The sequence below is a fragment of the Heliconius melpomene genome, chromosome 11 (genome assembly GCF_056956725.1).
Source record: "Heliconius melpomene rosina isolate 202511_hmr_F chromosome 11, ASM5695672v1, whole genome shotgun sequence".
In the NCBI taxonomy this organism is placed as follows: Eukaryota; Metazoa; Arthropoda; class Insecta; order Lepidoptera; family Nymphalidae; genus Heliconius; species Heliconius melpomene.
In genome coordinates, this window is record NC_140399.1 from 2,311,304 (window position 1) to 2,335,508 (window position 24,205).

General features: G+C 33.3%; 3 protein-coding genes and 1 long non-coding RNA gene across 4 annotated transcripts in view; all 4 read left to right on the forward strand.

Annotated features, from left to right (window-relative positions):
• Window positions 1-13,773, forward strand: part of LOC146534304 (acetylcholinesterase-like) — a 40,528-nt gene extending 26,755 nt beyond the window's left edge. Inside the window, exons 3-5 of the mRNA XM_085193745.1 lie at window positions 8,436-10,237; window positions 10,344-10,519; window positions 10,968-13,773. Coding sequence (XP_085049871.1) covers window positions 8,466-10,237; window positions 10,344-10,519; window positions 10,968-11,086 — 2,067 coding nt within the window. The 5' untranslated portion in view covers window positions 8,436-8,465 and the 3' untranslated portion in view covers window positions 11,087-13,773. The remainder of the gene's footprint in view (window positions 1-8,435; window positions 10,238-10,343; window positions 10,520-10,967) is intronic.
• A 1,583-nt stretch (window positions 13,774-15,356) lies between these two features.
• On the forward strand, window positions 15,357-18,845 carry LOC146534305 (uncharacterized). The gene is made up of 7 exons (XM_085193040.1): window positions 15,357-15,509; window positions 16,056-16,191; window positions 16,759-16,898; window positions 17,361-17,421; window positions 17,804-17,915; window positions 18,352-18,447; window positions 18,618-18,845. The coding sequence occupies exons 1-7, from the start codon at window positions 15,440-15,442 to the stop codon at window positions 18,675-18,677; spliced, it is 675 nt and encodes a 224-aa protein (XP_085049166.1). The 5' UTR covers window positions 15,357-15,439; the 3' UTR covers window positions 18,678-18,845.
• Window positions 18,846-21,123: 2,278 nt separating this feature from the next.
• On the forward strand, window positions 21,124-22,764 carry LOC146534306 (uncharacterized). Its single transcript, XM_085193266.1, has 5 exons — window positions 21,124-21,259; window positions 21,598-21,730; window positions 22,031-22,170; window positions 22,273-22,333; window positions 22,587-22,764. The coding sequence occupies exons 1-5, from the start codon at window positions 21,187-21,189 to the stop codon at window positions 22,762-22,764; spliced, it is 585 nt and encodes a 194-aa protein (XP_085049392.1). The 5' UTR covers window positions 21,124-21,186.
• A 187-nt stretch (window positions 22,765-22,951) lies between these two features.
• Window positions 22,952-23,454, forward strand: LOC146534307 (uncharacterized). Its single transcript, XR_014878476.1, has 2 exons — window positions 22,952-23,112; window positions 23,301-23,454. It is a non-coding gene; the product is annotated as an uncharacterized LOC146534307 (long non-coding RNA).
• The last annotated feature ends 751 nt before the right edge of the window (window positions 23,455-24,205 follow it).

The window sequence follows — 24,205 nt, forward strand, 5'->3', positions numbered from 1 at the left end:
AATACAAAAAATATATCGATATATCGATAAAATGTTTAACATCTCTAGTGACGAGTAGATACACCGTCTAAGTTACGCTGCACGCCAGAGCTGAGAGCCGCGTTTTATATAAATGAACTGAAATCATATGGAAAATTAACTTGTGCTTATATTGCGATACAAAATATTCTAGTTAACAGTATATATCTTAAATGAACTTTACTTTTTAAAATTCTACGACGCGACGACGCGGTATTGAGTTTCGGAGTGTTTTGACACTAGCTTCTCGTTACTTATGTTATATGTGAGAAAAAAGCGTGAATGTACATATTGGGTACAATTACTTAGGACGTGGAATTTTTAAATATCTTATCGATAAAATATAACCGATTGATTGTTTATATGCAAAACATTGTAATTTTTACGATATTTGGCAGATGTATAATATTAATATCAAACTTTATTATTTAATTAAGTTTTTCCTTAGTTGTAGGTTCAATTCCTATTGGAAATGATAATATTTCACATTTAATATTTTCCTTTTCCTCGCTTTGATAACAAGGTAAACCACCGCTCAATATCCAATGCTTTAAAATTTCGGTGAAAATTGGGGAAAGGAATTATTTTAACACTAGATATCTAGGACCACTCTGTTTACCCTGCTATGTGAATCTATTTGAAAACATATCCATTCAAAGAAATATTTTTAAAATTAAAAAAATATATATTTACGAATTAATAACTTTAGAGTAAATAAACGTAGGACTTCAAATAAATAAGACTTCTTCTTTGGTAGTGCTATTCAAATTCCTCTTATATTTACAATTTTTACATCAACAGGGAATCAAACCTCTAATATAACCACCTCTATTCTGGACTACACAATAAACTTATTCAAAGAGCACGTCCAGCGTTTTACTCTTTCTACAATTTACTAAGAAAGGGTCCTTAATTTCCACGAAAAACGTTCCCGACCCGTACCAATTAAATTGGTTCCGCCGGGTGACTTTGAGAAATCCTTTATAGAAGTGATGCCGGCCACGTCGCCGGCCGACTTTTTATAGTCGACTTGCTTAGCCTTTGATAAGAATCTTTTCTTACTTTCCTTTACTTTTACTAATGATATCCTTGTTATATTGTTCTTTTTAGTTGTATACAATCTGGAACTTCATTACTCATGTATGTACGTCATTTTGTATGTTTTAAATCCAATCTATGAAAAAATCTTTGTGGGCTGGATTTGTAAATTTAAAAAGGAATATAAGAAATATCTACATTAAAAAGGAGGTCAGTCGTAGCACAGTGGTGCAAGTGTGTGACTGTAAACGTGACAGGTTGTCGATTTGATCCCCATTCGTAATACCTCCGGAATTCGGCGGAAAGTTGGGAGTGTATTGACTAGTGATTGAACACTAGGCTCCCTCTACCTACCTACAAGCGGGATTCAGGGTAGAGCTGAAAAAAAAAAGAAATATAAAGAATATTACGACTCTAATATGATACTGGCTAAAAAGTTATTTAACGAAAAAGGTCAAAAAACCCACAAATCAGACTCAATTTGCTATTAGGTCAATAAATATAAAAAATGTATTCTGCATTTTCCTGTAATATTATCAAAAACCTGGGGCCTATAGTTACTATACAAGTCGAGTAATGTTAAATTTTTGTTCATATGAATTCATAAAGGCTTCATTGTAGTTGTTCTTTTATTATACCGATTTATTTGGTTCAATTGAAACAAAAGCTCATTGTGCTAGTAATGTTTTAAAATAGACGTATTGTATCCTGCAATTTCGTTTGCGTGGACTATGAAACGTAAATTTACACGTTCCAGATAAATATATAGAAAATCCTTCGTCCCCCTAAACTCCCCAACCGAATTTCAGGGTTGTAGACCTCATAGTTCTGGTTAAAAAAAAATTATTTCATTGAATTGGTAAAAATTTCAGTTTTCAATGTTTTTGATTTCAGAGTTCTGAAATTTCAATGTTTTAAATACCTTTAAGTAATTCAATACACTAAAGTGAAGCCAGTCGTGGTGCAGGAGTAAAAGCGTGAAACTGTTAACGCGAGTAGTTGTAGGTTCAATTGAAACTAGAGGAAATGAATTTTTATTTTAATTTATATTTTAAATTTTTCGCTCTGGTAACAAAGCAAAAGCCCAGCTTTGAGTTCCATACCCTGGTGTGTGCAGAATACGCCTGTAAATTAAATAAAAACTAATTCAGATTAGTAAACAAATAATTGTGTAATTCAAGCGGGCGAAGCCGCAAGTGTTACGCTAGTTATATAGTCTTATACACATTTAACCACTCAGCAAATTTCAAACTCTATTTAACACAAACTCTATTCGAAAGTTTCTCAGCAATAAAGCATACAACTTTCAACTCTTTAATCGTTTGAAAGGCGGAAAATTTATTTTTATTCGACCGCATTTCCTTTCGATGGCTCTCGGTGCGCCAGTTCTCGTAATAAGTTCCCTTAGGATATAAATCGGTCATAAATTTCATTTTGAGACCTCCGTCGTCAGCCCCGGCATCGCAATGTAATTTGTGGTTTTCTACGGATAGAAGTAGGTTTCTTGAAAATAATATCATAGTAGTGTCATTTTTATTTTATTATCTCGTAGAGGAGAGTAGGCAGTATCAGCCGGTAGTGTTAAGACACTCCGTTCTCCACATTCTGTCTCAATTCGGGACTTTGTTGTAGCTTCATTATGTATATTGCACATTTTTCCGACCAATTTTCGAGGCATTATGTGTTGAATAGCGAAATTCAACGCCACTGTGTCTCATTACCAGATCGAGAAAATGAAAATATTAAATAATTCACCCACTGGATTCAAAGGGCGCAGGCCCGGACGGAGTGGCGAGCATTGGGGCCTCCCCCAAACCTCCTATGTCCAGCAGTGGACTTTAAAAGACTGATGGATGGAAATAATTCACTACCTCGAGCGGGAATAGAATCCACAATCCTCACGTTTAACAAAAACAATCCCACTACGCTACGTCAACCACTAAACGAACAAATTTTAAAACTAACATTATCTTAAAAATAGCAAAAACAACAAAAAACATATAATACCAACGAAAATGCCCTACATTTTAAATGTCAGTGGAAGAAAGCAACCGCAGCGCCATTCCGTCCTATCGGCCGCTATCTAACAATCACTATTACCCCAATTAAGTACCAAGGCCACAGAGTTGGCATGACACGGGCATGATGACGAGGGCTCTCCAAGCTAGGCTCCAAGAGTATCGGTTGTTCAGAGTTAACTTAATTATGTTTAATACTGCTCTAAATTTTGTGATAGCTATCTGCTGGTATTGTTTTGATATGGCTCCTTTTTTAAATAGGTTTTTTTTGGTGTTGAGATTTTAGATTTTTTCTAAATTTCTTTTAAGAAATTGCTAAATATAGCATCGCTGTGGCACAGTCTTACAAACGTGATGGTTGTAATTTCTATCTTCACTCGGGTGAAATAATTATTTTCGTATCTTCGCTCTGGTAATCATATATAATATAGTATTGTTTGCTAGTCTTTCAGGCGTTAAATTACGTCTCTAAGAATATTTTATTTAAATGAACGTGCAATATGTATCTTAGACGAACCATTTAAAGCTACAATTGAGCCCTTCATAACTAGCAAAACTCGTTTATTTAAATCTCCTTGCTGTACTATATAAGCAATTTCAACTATTTTATTTCAACGATTATTGATTATATTAAAGTTTAAAAACTGCCATTTTTGTGACTGACTCACTTCTGTAAGCCGTCGGAGATGTTTGGAAAATAATAATATTATCAAATGTTATAGTATATACCTAAATATAAAGTAGATTTTGCAATAGATGATACCAAACACGAAGATAGAAAATACTACGAGTATATTGGCGAACATTGAATGTTCAATAGAACGTGTAAAACTGTCAATTTGATTGAAATAAACAAAAGAGCTTCTATTAACTGTATAATAGTAGAGTTCAATTTTTTTTTAAATAAAAAAGTATACGTTCATGTATTTGACTAGTTGTTATTCGAGCCATAATTTCATTTTGTGCGAAATTTAAAAAAATCTCAGCGGATGCAATGTTGACAGAATTTTTTAGAACCAAGTTTACCCGTGTTTTATTTTTTTATAAAGTTTATAATAATAATTTCTATCTATAAGATTTTTATTATATTGTTTGTTCTTATATTTATTAAATTAATTTATCTGTTTAGCCGTTACGGGCCCTACTTTGGTAACACATGATGGACTGCCGCAGTGTCACTCAATTCTACTTGAATTGCAAATACCTGACCTTTCGCCTCGTGACCCCGCGATATCGCGAGCTTACCTTCCTTCAGAATGACTTTTTCTTCTATTTTAAATAATATTGAATTTTAAAACTGTATATCTGCAGTCCTTGTACACTGTATAGTGCAGATAATTGATTAAATTTGACTATGCAGTTGTCATTAAAAAATGTTAGCTGTATTTTTTAAAAGTGGGTCTTAATGGGAACGAAGTGCTTTTACACTAGGTTCCCAGGATTCCTCTGCCTAACCTGCCATGTACGGGAAGCTAAAAAAAGCTAAAACAACACAAAATTATTATATTTCACACTTGAAAAGAAAAAACTTTAATTAGAAGTCATTTTACCGCAGTATGCCAAAAAAGGCCGAAAAGTGGCAGTCGCATCTAAAATTCTGGGCCATCGTTTCTTCGTGGCACGTGTAATTTCCCGTGAAGCAGCAGATGGGCGTTTTTTCGGTGTATTTGCATAATTTAATTCGGCTTTGGCCTAGAAGGGACAAAATTCAAATCATGTCCACAAATCGCTTATCATTTTGGTAATTCACTTTTTGTGAATTATTTTTGATATTAAATGTTTCGTTTATGTATTCAGCATTTATGGCGATGACAAGGTACTAAAATTGAGGATTGGGAGAACTCAGCAGAGAAAGAAAGTAGATCTATGTAAAATTTGATTGTCCTAAAATCTCATTTGTTTTAAACATATTCATGAATATAATGGTTCATGCATTAATTGACAACTATAATAACAAGAACTTTTATCACACAAATTAAAATATCATGTCAATCCTACATTTCGGCGGAAAATGGGTAACGGAGTGTCTTAACTCTAGGTTCCCTATTCCGACCCTGCTGTGTGCGTGATACAGCGTGAAGCTAAATAAATAAAAGTTATACTATTTGAAATAGAATAAATATGTAAAACCACAATATTAACAAGAACTTCTATCACACAAATTAAATTACCATATCAATCCTACATTTCGGCGGAAAATGGTGAACGGAGTGTCTTAACTCTAGGTTCCCTTTTCCTCCTTTGTTGTGTGCGTGATACAGCGTGAACATAACAAATAAAAGTTATACTATTAGAAATAGAATGATTCTACACAGTGTTGCAAATAAATAACAAATCTGACTTAAAACAATAATTGTCTTAAACAGACACCTTTTACTGTTCCAATTGCTAATGGAACTTGTGACCTCCTTCAAGCAGATTCAACCAGATAACTAACTGGAGCACTATTTACCTTATCGATTCTTAAAAACCTACCGTATATTACATTTCCCTGTTTGCGTGTTACCGACGTCCGGTCAATATCTGCCAGTATTTATTTTGCTCTGTCAATATAAACCGTCTCGTGTAAATATTTGGAGGGTAGATCCAACTATGAATTTTGGGGATCTATTGAATTATGAAATATTTTATCTTTTATTCGTTCTGTTGTGTGTTCTAGATCAATATCATTCTGTTATTATTAGTTTGGTATTAAAGAATCAATGTGAATTTGTATTAAAGTTTATCTTTTTTTCAATGATTTTTTCTCCGTTATGTGTGTGCCGCACACAATGGAATAGGCAAACGGAATTTGTGAACCTAATGTTAAGAGACTCCTTTCCGATTAAGACACTTTCGTTCCCCATAATTTGTCCTTCACTTTTGTGAATTTTTCACATTGTTAAAGTGACTTTTCCGCTCTTTATTCCGCATCAGTGTCGCAAAGAGAACGTTCATTCCGTTCTTTCGACAATCCTGTTTCCTTGCATTTGTATATAATCAAGTACTCTTCTTTGAGCATCATTATTACGAACTTTATCTATTTACTTTGATTTTTCTTTCTTTTAGATTGTTTCTATATTTTCTCGTATATACAAATATTACTTATGGAGAGAGAGAGCCAATAATAACCATTTGCTCTTCTAGCTTCTTAATATTTTTAATTTCACGATGTATTCTGCATATAGCAAGGAACCTAGGGTTAACAGATTCCACTCCTCACATAACTGCTTAATTTCCGATACATTGCGTTAGACCAGAGCGAGGAAATATCATCAGGGATTACAATCCACAACTATCCTGAACTTTGTCCACTGCATCACAACGTTCACTATATTGCATAGAATTTCATACTAAATTCGCAATTAAATAGTGTACAGCATAATACGTGCAACTTTCCGTAACCGGTAATGGGGTAACAAGCGGAAGCTGCGTTGTCTTGTTCATGTCACGTGAAGTTTAGTGACGTTTCATATACCTATGTAGATATAATATATTCTATGTGGAATATAATATGTGCAATTTGATTAAATATTTTTATCAATGGCTCAATTTTATCAATGGAAATAATTATTTAGATGTTCCCCCTTTGGCCAGATAAAGTGCGGCGTTGAATTTCGCTACTCAATACGCAACATCTCGAATTCGGGCGAAAAGCGGAGAACTGGGTATCTGTCTCTGCTCTCTCTCAACTGCTCTCTGCTGACCCTGCTATATATGACAAAAAGTAAAGGCCTCATACCTTCTTTTAATACTCTTTACTTCGCCAGTCCAGTGCCAGTCGTGGGGCAGGGGCACAAGTTAGCGATTGTTAATTGGTTCGATTCCCTCTGGTAACGAGGCAAATCGCGCCAAACGCAATGCTTCCAAAATTTGGCGGAAAGTGGGGAAAGGAGTATCTTAAAACTAGGTTCCCTGGTTTCCTATCCCCACATTGCTACGTGCGGAATACACCGTGAAGCTAAGATAAAAAAAGTTATAGTTAGTAAATAAGTACCTTGATCGAAGTATCTTGACACTAGGTTCCCTCTGCGTACCCTGCTGTGTGCGGGATACAGCGAGAAGGTAATTCAATTAATAACATAAACATAAAATCCTTTGTTTAGTTATTAGGTACATTAAACAACTAATAATACAAATTTTATTTATCGAAAGAATTTTAGACTTGCGTAATCTAAAATGCCACTAATATAACCCAATAACCATTTTGATTTAATTAAAAGATATACTTTTAGATCGTCTGAGTGATACCTCATTTAGTTGAGAACAAAAGAAATTTACGGAATACAGAATAAAATCTTTATATATTTTACTAGCGGCCCGCTCGCGGCTTCGCCTGCGTGAACTACGTTATTATTAATTTCTGTCTCCATGACTACCTACGTCATATAAGTGACGTCCATGCAAATTTTGAGACTCCTAGCATTTGTAGTAACGAAATTTCATACAAACTTTCAACCTCAAAAAAACCCCTTAGAAGTCGAATATTGTAAATTCCTGCCTTAGCGAGCACCTACGTCCTATAAGTAACTCCTATGCAAAATTTGAGATTCCTAGCACATGTAGTTTCTGAGATTTCGTGATGAGTGAGTGACCTTTCGATTTTATATATATAGATAAGAATCGTCAAGCGTCACGCTAAAGCGGGATAAATCCCGTATATAGCGTGGTAGGAAAAGGAAACCTAATGTTAGTATACTCTGTTCCCTCGCCTTCTCTCTAAATTCGGTATATTGAGTGACGAAACTCAACGATGCATTTAACCTAATGAGCGCGCAGAAATAAAGAGAATTCATTCACCGAGTGGGGATCGAACCTACAATTACGACGTCAGACAGCTAAAATGAGATAGTCACTCCGTTCTCTGCATTTTATTCATTTTAGAATATAATCATGCAGGTGTGTAAAGGGGAATTAAAAGTTAAAAACTTATGTTCATATTTTGTCGGTATTAAACCAAGTTTGTTTATAGACGATTATAATAATTTATGCATTTATTGTAATTTTCTAGCGTAGTTCATGTTCTAGTATCATAGAATTATCAGTTTTGAACTTCTATTCGGTAACCTGAGCTCGGTCTAAGCGCGTCTACCATATTCAGAGTTTCTAATTCCTCTGTTTTGGTTTTCCATAAGTTGTCGTGCCTGACCATAAATGTCTCTCATGAAATCTACTCACATTACTGAGCCTTTATGGGCATGTAGACATATTTAAACGCTAAACTAAGCTTACATATTTTTATTACATATTTTTTTCTATTATTAAAAGGTAAATGTACAAATGTTTAATAATTTTTATGAAAATATATGTCATAAAAGACTAAGAAGATTTTATATCTCTTTTTAATTATTTTAATTTATGTATTTTATTTATTTTTTTCAGGTGGTGAGTGCGGGAGCGTGTAGCAGCGGTATGCGCGTGCTAGTTACAGCGCTCGCCGCGCTGCTGGCGCGTGCGCTTGCCACCCCCCACGAGCACCGCGCGAGGCACCATGCGCCCGATCATGTTCCACATTTCCCTGTCCCCGTACCGCCCCAACCTTACCGCGGACACGGAGAGGCTGTCAGATATAACCCTGAGCTAGACACAATCCTCCCGCGCCTGGATGAACATGAAACATCTTCGAAACGCGCACGATTTGAGGATCCTGAATCTTCATCTAAGCGAGCTAGTGAAGAAAGATTTTACTCAAACCATGAACGGATTGAGGAGCTAATGGCTGATGAACCTCAGCTCGGACCTGAAGCTGAAGACCCTTTAATCGTCCGAACGAGAAAGGGGAGAGTACGAGGTATAACGCTAACAGCAGCGACTGGAAAACAAGTCGATGCGTGGTTTGGCATTCCATATGCTCAGAAACCATTGGGTGATCTTAGATTTAGACATCCTAGGCCTGTAGAAAGCTGGGGCGATGAAATTCTTAATACAACGACACTGCCACACACATGCGTCCAAATCATTGATACAGTATTTGGAGATTTTCCTGGAGCGATGATGTGGAATCCTAACACGGATATGCAGGAAGATTGTCTGTACATAAATATTGTGACTCCGAAACCGCGTCCAAAAAATGCAGCAGTTATGTTGTGGGTATTTGGCGGAGGATTCTATTCAGGAACTGCAACTTTAGATGTATATGATCCAAAAATTCTTGTATCAGAGGAAAATATTGTATATGTTTCCATGCAGTATCGAGTTGCTTCACTTGGATTTTTATTTTTTGATACTCCAGATGTTCCGGGTAATGCTGGTTTATTTGATCAATTAATGGCATTACACTGGGTAAAAGATAATATCGGTTACTTTGGTGGTAATCCTCATAACATAACACTTTTCGGCGAATCTGCTGGTGCTGTATCAGTCTCTTTACATTTGTTATCACCTCTTTCTAGAAATTTATTCTCTCAAGCTATAATGCAATCTGGAGCAGCAACAGCCCCTTGGGCAATTATATCAAGAGAAGAAAGTATCTTACGAGGTATGCGATTAGCTGAAGCAGTTCGCTGTCCTAGTTCAAGATCAGATATGGGTCCTATGATTGATTGCTTAAGGAAAAAAAGTGCTGATGAACTTGTGAACAATGAATGGGGGACATTGGGCATATGCGAATTTCCTTTCGTGCCTATTATTGATGGTTCATTTTTAGACGAAATGCCAAGGAAATCATTAGCTCATCAAAACTTTAAAAAGACAAATATCCTCATGGGCTCAAATACAGAAGAAGGTTATTATTTTATTCTTTACTATCTTACTGAGCTGTTCCCAAAAGAAGAAAATGTTGGAATTACCAGAGAACAGTACTTGCAAGCAGTTAGAGAGCTTAACCCTTACGTTAATGACGTTTCAAGGCAAGCAATAGTTTATGAATATACAGATTGGCTAAATCCAGAAGATCCAGTAAAAAATAGAAATGCTTTAGACAAAATGGTGGGAGACTATCACTTTACATGTGGTGTTAATGAGTTTGCACATCGTTATGCTGAAACTGGTAACAATGTATACACATATTATTACAAGCACCGTAGTAAGAATAATCCCTGGCCATCCTGGACAGGTGTAATGCATGCGGATGAGATCAATTATGTCTTTGGTGAACCTCTTAATCCGGGAAAAAATTATTCTCCAGAAGAAGTGGAGTTTAGCAGGCGATTGATGAAATATTGGGCTAATTTTGCAAGATCAGGGTATGTACTAACTTTAAAAACATACATTTTGTTATATAATACTTGGCATATGTATATTAAAATTCTTTTACACATTTACAAAATATATTTACTTGTTATGTTACAGAAATCCTTCTATGAATGCTGATGGTGATATGACGAAAGTACATTGGCCAGTTCACACAGCTTTCGGACGAGAATTCTTATCCTTAGCGGTAAACTCCAGTGCTCTCGGTCATGGTCTTCGGGTGAAACAATGTGCTTTTTGGCAAAAGTATTTGCCTCAACTCATGGCCGCTACTAGTAAGTACTGCATACACATAATAACTAAATGTATATTTTTTGGATGGTTATTCATTTTTATTTTTTTTCAGTCAGGTGTTATTCTTCTTAGTGTGGTTATTCTGTTAGTTCTATTGCGGTGTCAGATTTCATATGAGTTAAAAAGTGATAAAAATATTTCGCTAGGGATAAATAGCAAAGCTAAAAGAAAATGCCGAAACATTTCTGTTACCGTACCACAAAACCGTTACCAATTAGGACTACTATGTTATAATTGTTGATATAATCATCTCGCTGAATGCCTCGGTTATGTAAACAAATCACATTAAGTTTTTACAATATTTATAATTGTTCTCTGGATTTGGGGATTTCTCCTCCACATTCCCCTCAAAAAGTTAAAGGTGCACTAAAATATAAAAGAGAATATAAATTAAGATAAAAATCAGATAAATTTATGTTTATTTTTCAGGTAAGCCTGAATCACCTAAAAATTGTACTAATACTGCAGCATTCCTAGGACCAACATTGGGTATGGTCAGCTTCAGCCTTATGTCACTGACAAGCTTGAAAATAACTTTATTTAACTAAAATTATATATGTATGATAATTGCAAATATAATTAATGTTGGCTTTTGTTAATAATTTAATTATTTTGGCTTTTTGTATTTTCACTAAGGATATATATTTGAAAAAGTTAGTAATTGTATGGTCCCACTGTTTGAGTGACATGTATATGAGAAGAATGAAGAAGTTAGAGAATATTGAGTGAGGAGCGCAGATGAGTTACTAAATCGTAATCTATCGCTTACCTCTCTTTATCCCTTGAGGTGAAATTTTTTAAATAATATCTGTTTAGACGAGCTGTGATTAAGTACGTGTGTAGTATGATTAGAATATTTGTATGAACAGTGGGCCTAATGCAATTTGTTTGTCCAATGGAATATTTTAAAATTATTTTTATATATGTTGTATAGTATTAAATAATTATATATACATTAATTGTAAGCCACCTTAAGTGTTATATTGCTCTATAAGTCCACTATATTTGTGTATCTATCGAGTTTATTTAAATTTCATGTTTCAGTCTAAGGAAAATATTGTTCAAGTTAATATAATATCTATATTAAACTAAACGGGAGTGATGCCTCTAACAACATATCACTTGTTAATAACAAATTATAGTAATATGTAGTAGTAATTTCGTCATAGTGAATAAGACTCAACATATCTTTCAAGAGTAGGTTAACTGGATTTTATTGGAGATTAAGTCAAGTTTGATGGAAATAATAATATGAAAATTGATATTAAGAAAACAAAGATAAGACATCTGAACAAAGAAGAAACTGGAGAATTGAATAATGTAATGAAATAAGTAGTAAATATACAAACCTTAGCTTTAATACGCCTCTATTGCAATACATATCACGCAAGGCATAGAAATGTTTAGGTTCATTCTAGCCTTAGTGTAAGTTAAGAATATGAGCTAGGTCACATCAAAACTCTGTAGCGGACCAATATTAGAAAGTTGTACGTGATATATACGGATCGATTTGTAAACAGATTTGGAAAGAGGGAGGAGGAGACTTGGGGAGGTTGTTAAAATTATGAAGGAAATGTAATGAGAAGATAGTAACGAATGCAATGGTCGAAATAAATCAATATACAATATTTTACAGTGGAAGAATTAAAAAAAAGGTATGAGAGGAGAAAAATAATAAAATTTCTGTAATCAAAATGAATTGGGTCTAACGATGAGAAATGTACAGCGTGTAGTGTACTCAGTGTGTTAGAGCATACTAAATTAGTAAATTAATGTTTTAGAATCGATACATCTAGTTTAGAGATCGTAGAGGCGGTTCAGCTTTCAAATATTGGTTATATTGACATAGATGAGTTTTCGATTCGAGATTCAAAATACAACTTACTAGTACAATATTGTAATTTTAACGTCTTTTGCGAAAACTATTTATAGTCAATCGATATTATTTCTTTCATGTAAATATTGTATGAGTGTTAGCATAACGTAGGGCTCCTTGTTGTTCGAATCTAAGTTCTAATGTCTTTATAATTCGAGGGCAAGACTCGGGTGCCTATGTGTCAAACTTATAACCTGTTGTGGAAGACGATACCTTATGAGATGTAGAGATGATAATTTTAATAGGTCTTACTATTGGGCTTTTGTTAATTTTATTTTAGATTAGATGTAAAATATACAATTCGATTCGTGTAAGTCAATTGCTATGATCTGTCTCGAATGCTATATCGATCGATATAATTCGTAATTTATATATGAATTTGGACAGATATGGCTTTCGGAGTAGCTTATATATTCGAATATTGGCTGATGTTAGAAATTGTAATCTAGTGTCAGTATTTCGTCACGTTATTTCACGTTCGATGTTTCACGGACTACGCTTATTTTAACCTGCGTATATAAACCTATAGAGTGCCTCTTGTTCACTTTTATATATATTGATATAACACTTAGGCGATACCAGTAGTTGTAGTGATGTTACTTCTTACATATTTGCACTTTGAAATTTAGGTTTATTATAATTTGTTGTTTATAGAATGTTGGCCATCAAGATGGGGGGTGCCAAAAAAGTAAGAAAACGCGGTTAATTTTATCCAAAGAAATATTCTATAGTACGTACTCTTATATTTGATTCAGAATAAAGGAGAATATAATCTATTACATACCAAAATAAAATTCTATTTGCAACAGCTTATTCGATTATTCGCATCGCTTGGTACACATTTAACGAATTTCATTTCCGATCCTATTAGGAGGTCTTGGATCTATGCACACGATAATTCCGCTTGGCTGTATATGTGAAGCAAATGTATTGGATGTTGTTAGTGGACAACAAAATAAAAAAAAAATAGGTATATACCTTAAATTTTAATTTACTGATACTGTAGAAATACTCGTAGATTATTTTTATTTTTCATATCGTCTAGTCTAGTCTAATCGTTTGTTCGTCTAACATATATATTTTTTGCTCATTTATACAAATATATAAATAAGACTTGTTGTACCACTAACAAGAAAATCAGATTGCTATCAAATATACTTTTAAATTCAAAATGGCCTAATATAGCATTTATGGGAGCACGAGTAAGGCCTACGCGTTAAGACGTTACGTTTATTCCAGTTATCTTTTTAAATTCTAATAGTAAATTTTCAAGTAAGTTAATAATATTAGTGCTATGATTACATTATTGAATGTTTGCAACGTTTGTGTTTAATTATAAAAATAAACGCTTGTATATAATATGTGTTTTATTATTTCAACCAGACTAAAGCCTACATCTATTCATATAGTAATATTCTGTTTGCACTTGTAATTTATATGAGAAAACTTAGTATTCGGGGCATTTATCAATATAAAACAATATATTTTTTTGTTTGTTTTCTGTTTTCTGTTTATAGAAATTAAATAATTTTGTATAAACGATTGAAGCCATCAGGGGGTCGTTAGATTAGTTGTATAACTGAAGAAACTCAAGACAAACCGCTACTCAATTCGCATTCGCTCTCTGGCTACTTCGCTATATGGGATAAAGCGTATTTAAATAAAAAAATATTTTACTTGGTTCCCAGGTTCCCTCTGTCTACTGAACAACTGTTATTAAAAGTATTTATACGAGGTTATTCAAAAATTGTGTCAGAAGTGTAATATGTAAACCTGTTGCAAGTGCAGAGGGAACCTATGCTATGAAAGTATTTAAATAAATTACGTCATTATAGAATATACATCTATCGCATAAAAAAATAACAATTAAATAATAAATGAATAACAATTATTATTTGATGTTTCTTATAGTTTAAGCGATTTAAATTTTTATATTATGTGAGCAAAAATAATAATAATTTTATATATCTTATCTTATCCTACTGTGATTGATTAATTCAGTTCGTGATAACGTATATGATGTCTGTTATAGGATACAAATGTTTGTTTATACGATACGCACCTGATATCTAAAAAAAATGGAACCATTATTTACCTATTATTTATTAATCTATTCACAGATAACCTCATCGACCAAGAATATTTTTTTAAATTGTTTATTAGTTTTTAAAAATTTGACACTATATTCTTTATATAGCGGATTCACTTTTCGAAAGAATTTGAGAAGATGGAGAAATAAATAATATTAATTGTGTTGAGTGGGGATCGAAATTACAACCTTAGTGTCTTAAGTTCGTCGCTGTTCCTCTGGGCCAAGACACACTAGTTCTAGAATTATTAAAAAAATATAGTTCTAGAACTAGTGTTTCTTGTGTTTAAAATTTTATTTGTTGCTGTACTTAGAATAAAATATAGAAATGTAAAGTTAATACAATAAAAATGGATTTCAAATTTAACAAAAATAATTGCTAATCAATTCACGTAGTAGAATATAATGATCCACTTTCCACTTTAAAAATCTTAAAGTTCTCTTAAAATTGTGGGTAAAGACGCGCAACGAATGTAAATAGTAATATTTTTCTATCCTCCAAGATCGCAGTGATAAACTACGTATCTATGAAAACTTTATCATAATGAGCCCATTAATTGAGATTTTATCACAGATTTTTAGCACGTATAAATACAGAGTGATAATTATTTACAAGTAATATTACATTTGCAAGGTGAGTACGCTTAAATTAAATAAAATATTAAGGAAAAATGTTTAAATGTTTAAAGAATATTCGTGGCGCATGGTTCATACTTTGCTCGACGTCCGCAAGCCGAGGTTCGAGTCCCGCAGGGGCCGCTTTTACAGTCGTCGACTTCCTCACAGGCAGCCACATGGTGCTTGCATTTCTTCAGGCACAGAGTACCCTCTTGCCTCCCCCTCCGGTATCATTAACCTCACGATCGAGAAAAAAATGGGTCTTAATAAATGTTTATAAGGATATTTTCTTTTCAAATTTTCAGTTAAAACAACAAGATGAAGTACTCCGTGTTCGCTCTCCTCGTTGTGATGGCTGGCGCTTTTGCCATGCCTGAGATCGATGACCGTAAGTAATAATAGCATTATATTTTAGTATTATTTTATGGAATGGATGGTCTAACCACCGATGATGCAAAAGACCGTGCAAAGTGGAGTAGGTTGAGTAGGAAGAGAGACCCTGGCAATAGCCGGGGTTAATGCCAGGAGGAGGAAGAAGATTATTTTATGGAAAAGACAAGGTAAACGAGCAAACAGGTCTCTGAATAAGTAGTATTATTAATATTAATTAATAAAGATAATAAACATATTATAGTAAATCAGGGGCGGTTTCTTGCTGTTGTGCCAAATAAAAAGCCTATACTCTCTTTGGAGTACTCTCTCTGAAGAGTTCTAATATTCAGGTCCTGGCTTCATCATAACACTAGCTCGTTGTTACCATAATCTTGTATTGTCACTTAAGCCCTGTATGACTGTTAAGTTTCATAAAGATACAATTATTAATTCTATTTATTTTAGAAGTCTGAAATTAAATTAAATATTAGGCGGCACAGTGTTTTATTTTATCAAGAAAATAGATTTATTTTCTATTGTATTTTGTTTTTATAATTTACAGAAGCAAGAGAGTCTCGAGTCATCGTAGCTAATACCATTAGGAATATGGTAGAGCAAGTGCGTCGTTTTATTGTAGAAATTGGACTCGACCCACTGGATATTGAAAGCTTAAATTTTGAATACGTACCAGTGCCATTGTGAGTTTCTCTTTTAATACCATATGTTATCTTTTTTGGGTCCTATACCTCAAAAGAGAAAGACGAAACGTTTGCAGTTTACAGGTCTGTCAAGACCGTTGAAAGTTTTGTGTGCAAAGTGCAGAGTGAGTTGAGTGGCAGAACTCAACGCCGCGACCGCCTCGACACCAGAGCGTAGAAATGGAAATATAAACGTAAATAATATTTCACTTCCTCGAGTGGGGATCGAACCCACAACCCTACGTATCTAATCTAATCATCGTAATCTATATATATAAAATCGAAAGGTCACTCACTCATCACGAAATCTCAGAAACTACATGTGCTAGGAGTTACTTATAGGACGTAGGTGCTCGCTAAGACGGGAATTTGCAATATTCGACTCATAAGGGGTTGTTTTTGGGATCGAAAGTTTGTATGAAACTTGGTTACTACAAATGCTAGGAATCTCAAATTTTGCATAGACGTCACTAGGACGTAGCCATGGAGACAGAAATTAATAATAACATAGTTCACGCGGGTGAAACCGCGAGCGGGCCGCTAGTAATTTATACTTTTTCTTTTTAGCCTTGCTGAAGTAAGAGCTTCCGCCGAAGACATACACTTCAGCGGCCTTAGCAACATTGTCATCGAGAATGTGAACTACAATGCCCTCCTTAACAGATTAAGATTCTCTTTCGTTCTTCCACAACTTCTTTTTTCTGTGGGTAAGTTGTGATAAAGATTTTTTTATATTCAATTAATTAGCAGGGTAGGCAGAAAGGATAGCGGATCAGGTTGGATAGCGGAGTTTAACGTCGCTTTGTATAAAATTAGCCATAACATTAAAACTTATAGTGTAGAAATAGGAAATGAAAAATATTTTTTTCGGATATGTCCCTGTATGGGATAGGGCAACCGCGGAAAGTCTTAGAGACTGAAAGTGATATTGTAAACGCAACAGGTTGCGAGTTCGATTCCCACTCAAAGGAATGAAATATATAATATTTTCATTTCCTCGATTGTCTGTCTTACAGTCGCGCCCCCCCCAACCCCCTCCCCCTGCGTGCGATATATAGAAGTTGTACATAAAATACACATACCTACACATATGTGAATCAACAACCTAAAGAAATATAAGTACGAATATGGAAATATCGATTAATATTTTGTTTTTCGTTACATTTCAGGTAACTCCCAAGTAAACGCCAATCTTTTAGGCAACAGATACAACGGAGAATTCAGAGGAAGGTATGTATCATATAACATAACTAAACCTAAGTGCTAAGCCTAGTGTATATAATTTTTCACCGTTTACCCTTTAGGTACGGAACCCCAAAAAAATTAGAACCATAGTTAAAAAATATCACTCCATTACAAGACCTTCCATTTAGTGGTGGGGAAGTAAACATAATAAAAATAATGATTTTTAACATTTTTGTATTTCCTCGCTAATCTCTGAAACTGCTTAACCGACTTAAATATAACTTGCTGGCAGATTAGTAAATAAATAATTGTGTAGTTCAAGCGGGCGAAGCCGCAAGTGGGTCGCTAATATATAAAATAAGACTATAGCGTTCACTAACTTCATTATGCCAATTAAAATTATTATACTAAACTATATTTCCCATAGATTGGCCATTAACCGCATAAGCCTCGGTGGGGAAGTTCGTGTCAACATTGGTATCATTTCTGGTATCAGCATCCGTAGCCTCAGTCTTGACGTGAATTTGGGTGGTATTGAGGTAAAATATATGTATATAATTAGTAGTTGAATGTTTTGGCTATAATCTTGATTGTTGTATCAGAGCCACCTTAAATATTTATTTTATTTAGTTAGTATTTGTTGTTATAACGGCAACAGTGAAAATTTCAACACTCATTCAACACTCGTTGGGTGACAGGCGGACATACAGACTAATTGTCTGAGTCTTAGTAATAGAGTCCTGTTTTATCCCTTGGGTACGGAACCCTAATAACAAATATAAATTACAAAAAGAATGAACAAAATACTTTTGAACACATCCTATTTTATACAGAAAATTCTTCATGCTATCATGAATTAATTGTAAAATTTGTATTTTTCATTTTTACATTTTTTTTAAGGCTTATATCGATGTTCCATAGTTGAGTACGTCCTATTTAACTATTAACTAATATGTAAATATTTTCTCCTTGCAGTCCGACCTGGTCTTGAATGTCTTGGATGTAGACTATTCAGATATATTGAACGAGCTCCTCAACGACAGTATCCCTTCAGCTTTTCAGGAAAACAGGGTAAAATATATTTTCTGTAATATTATTAAGAGTTATACAATATACATACGTTTTTAAAGTGTTATTACACAGTTAAAAAATAAAAATATTTTGTTAGAAAACGTACAGCATTTATTTCTTTGTGAGGCTATATATTATTATTTATACTAACATTTTCCTTTTTATTTCAGGACCAAATCAACCGTTTTCTGGAGTCAGTCATTCGTGATATCTTGGATGAAATTTTGTAAATTTTAATTGTAAATCATTTAAATGTTTTTTTGTCTTTAAAGTCTATCAGAAATATGTATTGTATTCATATTGTAATAGACATTGTTATATTTTTCAATTCCAATGTTAAATAATAAAAGTGAATTACTACCTCTAAGTGTAAATGCAAGAAATAAAATATATTTTTTTAATTTATAGTTTTTATTAACTTTATTTGAATTTGGTTATTATTACTGCAAGTTCAACACACATTTATTTAAAGCCACAAGCCCGGATTCTACCACGAACAAAGCGGTCCCATTAGTGCATTACATGTATTTCCACCAATAATTGGGCGGAAAGGACTAAGCTAGCAGAGAGAAATATGTTCTAGGGAACGGAGTGAAGTAATCAAAAAATACAAAATTCGCTGTTGATGGTAATGCAAACTTATTTAAATAAATTTTCTTAAAAACAGAAAAAGAAGTTTCGCTTTATACAGTATAATTAATCTGCTCATTCCTCTTTTGCGGTTGAAATCGGTCATTAATAATTGTTATTTCTCGACTTATACTCGACTAAAACTAAAATATATAAGTGACATATGTATCATGGCGGTGCAGTTACTGACCGTAAAAATTATTGCTGATAAAATTACTTTTTGTAGAACACGTGAAGTAATTTTTCAGCTTCACGCTGTAACTCGCACACAGCAGGGTAAGTAGAGGGAACCTAGTGTTAAGAAACTCCCATCCCCACATATCGCCGAGCTTTAGAGGAATTGGGTTTTGAGTGGATGAACTCGACGCCGACGACGCCTCGACACCAGAGCGAAGAAATGAAAATCCTCTCCTCGATTGGGGATCGAACCCACAACCAGTCGATTTTACAATCACATTTTGTGCCGCTGCGCCACGACTGCCCTCAATTTTCTATACTTGTATAGTAAAATTCTACAATAGTACGTACACTGGAAGTACCCTATTTTTGTTTTTATTAGGCTAATTTCATACAAAATCCAACAAACATAATGCATAAGTAATCGTAAGGGGACTGAAACAATTTAACCATACATTTTTGTGCCCAGAATGTATAGAGATGAAAATGGTATGATTTAATAGATTCAGGTATATCATTCTCATCCTGAAAATTCTGACTGTTTTGATAATCTCAGAACTGATTTATTAGAGTGATAAAAGTTTGATAAAAGTGAGGTAAAGTTCACAGCACAGTCAACCTCTATGTTGAAGTTTTAGTGAGGATTTTAATTTTTTTTATTATAATAAACATAGTCTATGTAACTCAGTGATAACGTAACATTTTAACAGTGAAAGAATTTTCGAAATCGGTTCAGTACTTTTTGTAGCATGTTTACAATATTAATGTAAATTTTATTTTCTCGAGTAGAAATTGAATTTACAGCTTTGTGAAATTGAGTTCAAAGTTTATATATATGAAAAGTTTAAGTTTAAATTAATAATCATAGAATGTTCTCTAAACAAAAACTGGGTAAATAATGTTGTTAACTTATTTAAGACATACATATGGGCACGCTGTATCCCGCACTCAGCAGGGCAGAGGGAACCCAGTGTTAACACACTCCGTTCCCCAGTCTCTGCCGAATTCTGGAGGCTTTGCATGTTGTGTGGCAGAACTCAACTTAACTCTTATGCTTGTGAATAGTAATAATTCTTAAAACTAATCGCTGGGTTCTTTTATATGTATAGTCAAAGTAATAAGATTACATAAGTGTATAATTATTCATAGAATAAATTTATTTAAAACCAAAACAAATTGCAACGGCTGTCTTTATCTTAATTACGATAATGTACTAATCCTTCCTATCGGTGCTGGTGCCACCTGACGATGTTGTCCAGGTGGCAACTTCCGCCGATAAAAAAATATTTACTAAATTAAAACAATATCAGGTTTAAGTTTTTATAAATTAAAAATATATTATATTTTATCATTTATATTATAAGTATAAATAAATCTAATATTTTATTATCGTGACTTAGATGCATTTTTCCTCTTCATAAAAGATTATAATTAATATATTTTGTTAGGGTTTATTAGCTTTGCTATTAGGTATTAGGTTAGCTATTAAATTCTAGCAAAAAAGTGTGAAATAAAAAATAATTATAAAAACAAAAAATCCCGACTATATAAAAATAAAAAAAAATAAAAAACATAGCCAGTTGTTCATTAGCTGAACCCTAAAGGTGTTATCACAGTAATCCTCATTTTTTTCGTAAATATTATAAAATAATTAATCATATCCGTTTCTAAATTACTAATTATATTCAGAGATTAAATTATTTTCTTACAAAAAATCGTATAAATAGTGACCGAATGAATTGATTTTTTTATTGTAAATTGTGATTGTCAGGTGAGACACAGCTTTATAGTTCCTCTTTTTTGTATTTTCTAACTTAATTCTTTTAACGATTAAGTTAGATAAATTTAAATAAATAATTGCATTTGATATGAAGTTATCAGATATTATTATAAATATACATAAATTATATTTTTCCAGTCTAATTACAATTCATGATGAAGACCTCCGTATTCGCGATCCTCCTGGTCGTTGCAGGCGCTTTCGCCTATCCTCAAGCTGTTGATGGTAAGTACATGTTCATATGTTTTCATTTAAAATACGACAACAACAACAAAAACAATAACAACAACAACAGCAACAGCAACTACTTCTACTACCACTATTTGCAACCCAATCGTGGTTTCACCTCTTAAAGTGAATTTATAGAAATTATAGAAAATTTATGCAAAAGCTTGAAATGTTCACATAAAACCTTTTTTTAAGTATCCATTGTTCTTTCTAATACTACTAAGAATATGTATACAAAGTTTCATGATAATCGATTGAGTAGTTTAGGTGTGAAAGCGTAACAGACAAACTTACATTCACATTTATAAAATTTGTACGATGATGTTGATTGACAGATGCGCGTGAAGCTCGTTCCGTTGAAGACCGAATCCAGGGCATCATCGACCAAGCGAAGGAAACCATTCAAAGGCTGAATCTGGATCCAGTTGAAATCGAAAGTTTACATTATGAAAATCAAATCGTTCCTGGGTAAGTTAAGCATTAATTTCAGTGCAGTGATTATATCATAGGCAGATTATTATAAATTATTTTTTGAGGCCGTTGGACTTTAATCGTGACAGGTTGTGGGTTCGATTCCCATTCAAGGAAATACACATATTTAATGTTTTCATTTTCTCGCTCTGGTAAACCGAGGATCTGATCTGGTAACGGGAACGGAGTGTCGTAACACTAGAACCAGATAAAGCGTGAACTTAAAAAAATGTATGTATCATCAAACTTACAAAATACATATGTAAGTGTTTAAAGTATAATTCTAATTCATTACAGTATCTTGGAAATTGAAGCTTACCTCCAGGACCTGAGCTTCAATGGTCTTAGTAACATCGTTGTTGACAATTTGGAGTATGTTCCTATCATCAACAGACTTACTTTCCAAGTGTCACTGCCTGAGGTCAGCTTGTCAATTGGTAAGTACTTTTAAATATTAGCTTTTTTCAATTCCTTGCTTTACCTGGGATCATAGAGTAGAATTGGATAAAGAAATGAAAATTTTATATTTCTAATTTCAGGTGGTTCTGGTGTAAATGTAAAGGCTTTGGACAATGTTTATGAAGGTGAAGTAAGCGGCAGGTTGGTACTCTAAAAATATAATTTTTAGTTTATAATTTCATTTACTTAAAGAAAGAAATAAGTTTTAATATTCGTTTAGTCATAAATAAAAATATATACGTATGTCGTCAATTAGATTCCGTAATTTTTATATTAACCCGTGTAATAAATAGAGAGAGGAAATGAAATCACTCATTTCTCTGAGTGACACATTATTATTATTATCACTAGAAAAACAAACGTAATAATATAAAAATAATATTGTTTATTACAGTGCTGTTATCAGAGGATTCAGTTTCTCTGCTGAGGTCAATCTGAACATAAGCATCATTGAAGGCATTAGCCTTCGTAGCGTCACTCTCGATTTGTACTTCGGAGTTCCTGAGGTAAGTTTAAAAATATTTATTTATTTTATTTTAATACTTTATTACACCATAATTGATATTAATTAACTAAAACATGAAACGAAAAAACACAAATCAACTTAAACAAGAAACAGAAAAAAAAACAAATGAAAAATGGTGTAAAGGCGGCCTTATCACCCACAGGTGATATTTGTCTTTATTTTTTTTTTATAGCTTTACACTGTTGGCAGTCAGAATCAGAGTAGATAAAAGGGACCTGGTAACCTAGTGTTAAGATATTCCGATATTAAATATTAAACTGTACTAATTGATATAATTAAAAAAACATTTTTTTTACAGGTAAATCTCTCTGTGAAAGTCCTCGGGCAAGACTACTCGGAAGTTGTCAACAGGGTTCTTCAAGACAGTATTCCTTCAATTTTAGAGAATAACAGGGTAAGATATTCCACTAACTCAATTACTTATCTTATTAGGTTCACCCTGTATCTTGCGCTTAGAGGTACGCAGCATTATATAGCGTGAAACAGTAAAAAACCATTTAAAATTAAGGACAAACCTTTTATTAAACTAACAATACTATCATTTTGGTTTCACAGAACTTTAATAGTCTTCTTTTGTTATAGAATGAACTCAACAGGGCTCTCGAAGATGTCATCCGCATTATTTTTGACAGTATTATAAACTAAAGAGCTTACAAACGAACTGCGCGTTGGATGTGAAATTGTTTGAAAACAAAATTTTGTACAGCTACTATAAAATAAATTATTATTATTTGTATTACTTATTTTTTATTTCTCTATCATAATTTAATAATTTTAAATTAATCTTATAATAATTTTAAATGGCTTATGGCTATTATTTCTTAAGAAATTCTATATTTATAATTTAACACTAGGCCCCCAATACTACTATGCGGGATACAGAGTAAAGCTGCACTTTTTTAAAATATGTATATATATTTTTTTTAAATAAAAAACCTTTAAGAATACGTGTAGAAATTTCTATGATAATCAGATTAATTAATATTAGAGAAAAGGCTTTTACAGTTATATAAAAGCTTTTTCTCTATAATATATTATGTAATACTCTTTTGTTATATACAGAAAGATTAATTTTGGTATGTTCATAAGGGGAGAAGATCACTAACAGAAGATTACTACGGGTATAGAATTTTTTAGGGTCTTTTTTTTTAGGGTTTTTTTTAGGGTATTTTAGATTTACATAGTATCCTGCATATAGAACGAATGTAGTGTCAAAACAATTCTCCCCATTAGATACCTTTTCCCGCTTTTCACTGAACTCACAATCTGTCATGCTTACGTGGGGGTTAGTGGGGGTAACTACTGGCTTTACAGAATTTTAATCCACACAAACTGCGTTATAATGTTGTGATGTGATTTTTTTTTATGGAAAAAGGACAAGGCAAACGAGCTTTCGGGTCACCAAATGGTGATCACCGCAGCCCACGACCCTGTGCAACACCAGAGGAGCTACAGCTGATTAGGTATAGTTGTTTTGTAATATATCT

Coding starts and splice junctions, on each gene's coding strand:
- LOC146534305 (XM_085193040.1), top strand. CDS start 15,440: ATGAAGTACTCCGTGTTCGCTCTCCTCGTTGTGATGGCTGGCGCTTTT. Junction 16,899..17,360: donor ACAACTTCTTTTTTCTGTGG/GTAAGTTGTGAT, acceptor GTTACATTTCAG/GTAACTCCCAAGTAAACGCC. Junction 17,916..18,351: donor TGAATTTGGGTGGTATTGAG/GTAAAATATATG, acceptor TTCTCCTTGCAG/TCCGACCTGGTCTTGAATGT.
- LOC146534306 (XM_085193266.1), top strand. CDS start 21,187: ATGATGAAGACCTCCGTATTCGCGATCCTCCTGGTCGTTGCAGGCGCT. Junction 21,260..21,597: donor CTATCCTCAAGCTGTTGATG/GTAAGTACATGT, acceptor GTTGATTGACAG/ATGCGCGTGAAGCTCGTTCC. Junction 21,731..22,030: donor GAAAATCAAATCGTTCCTGG/GTAAGTTAAGCA, acceptor AATTCATTACAG/TATCTTGGAAATTGAAGCTT.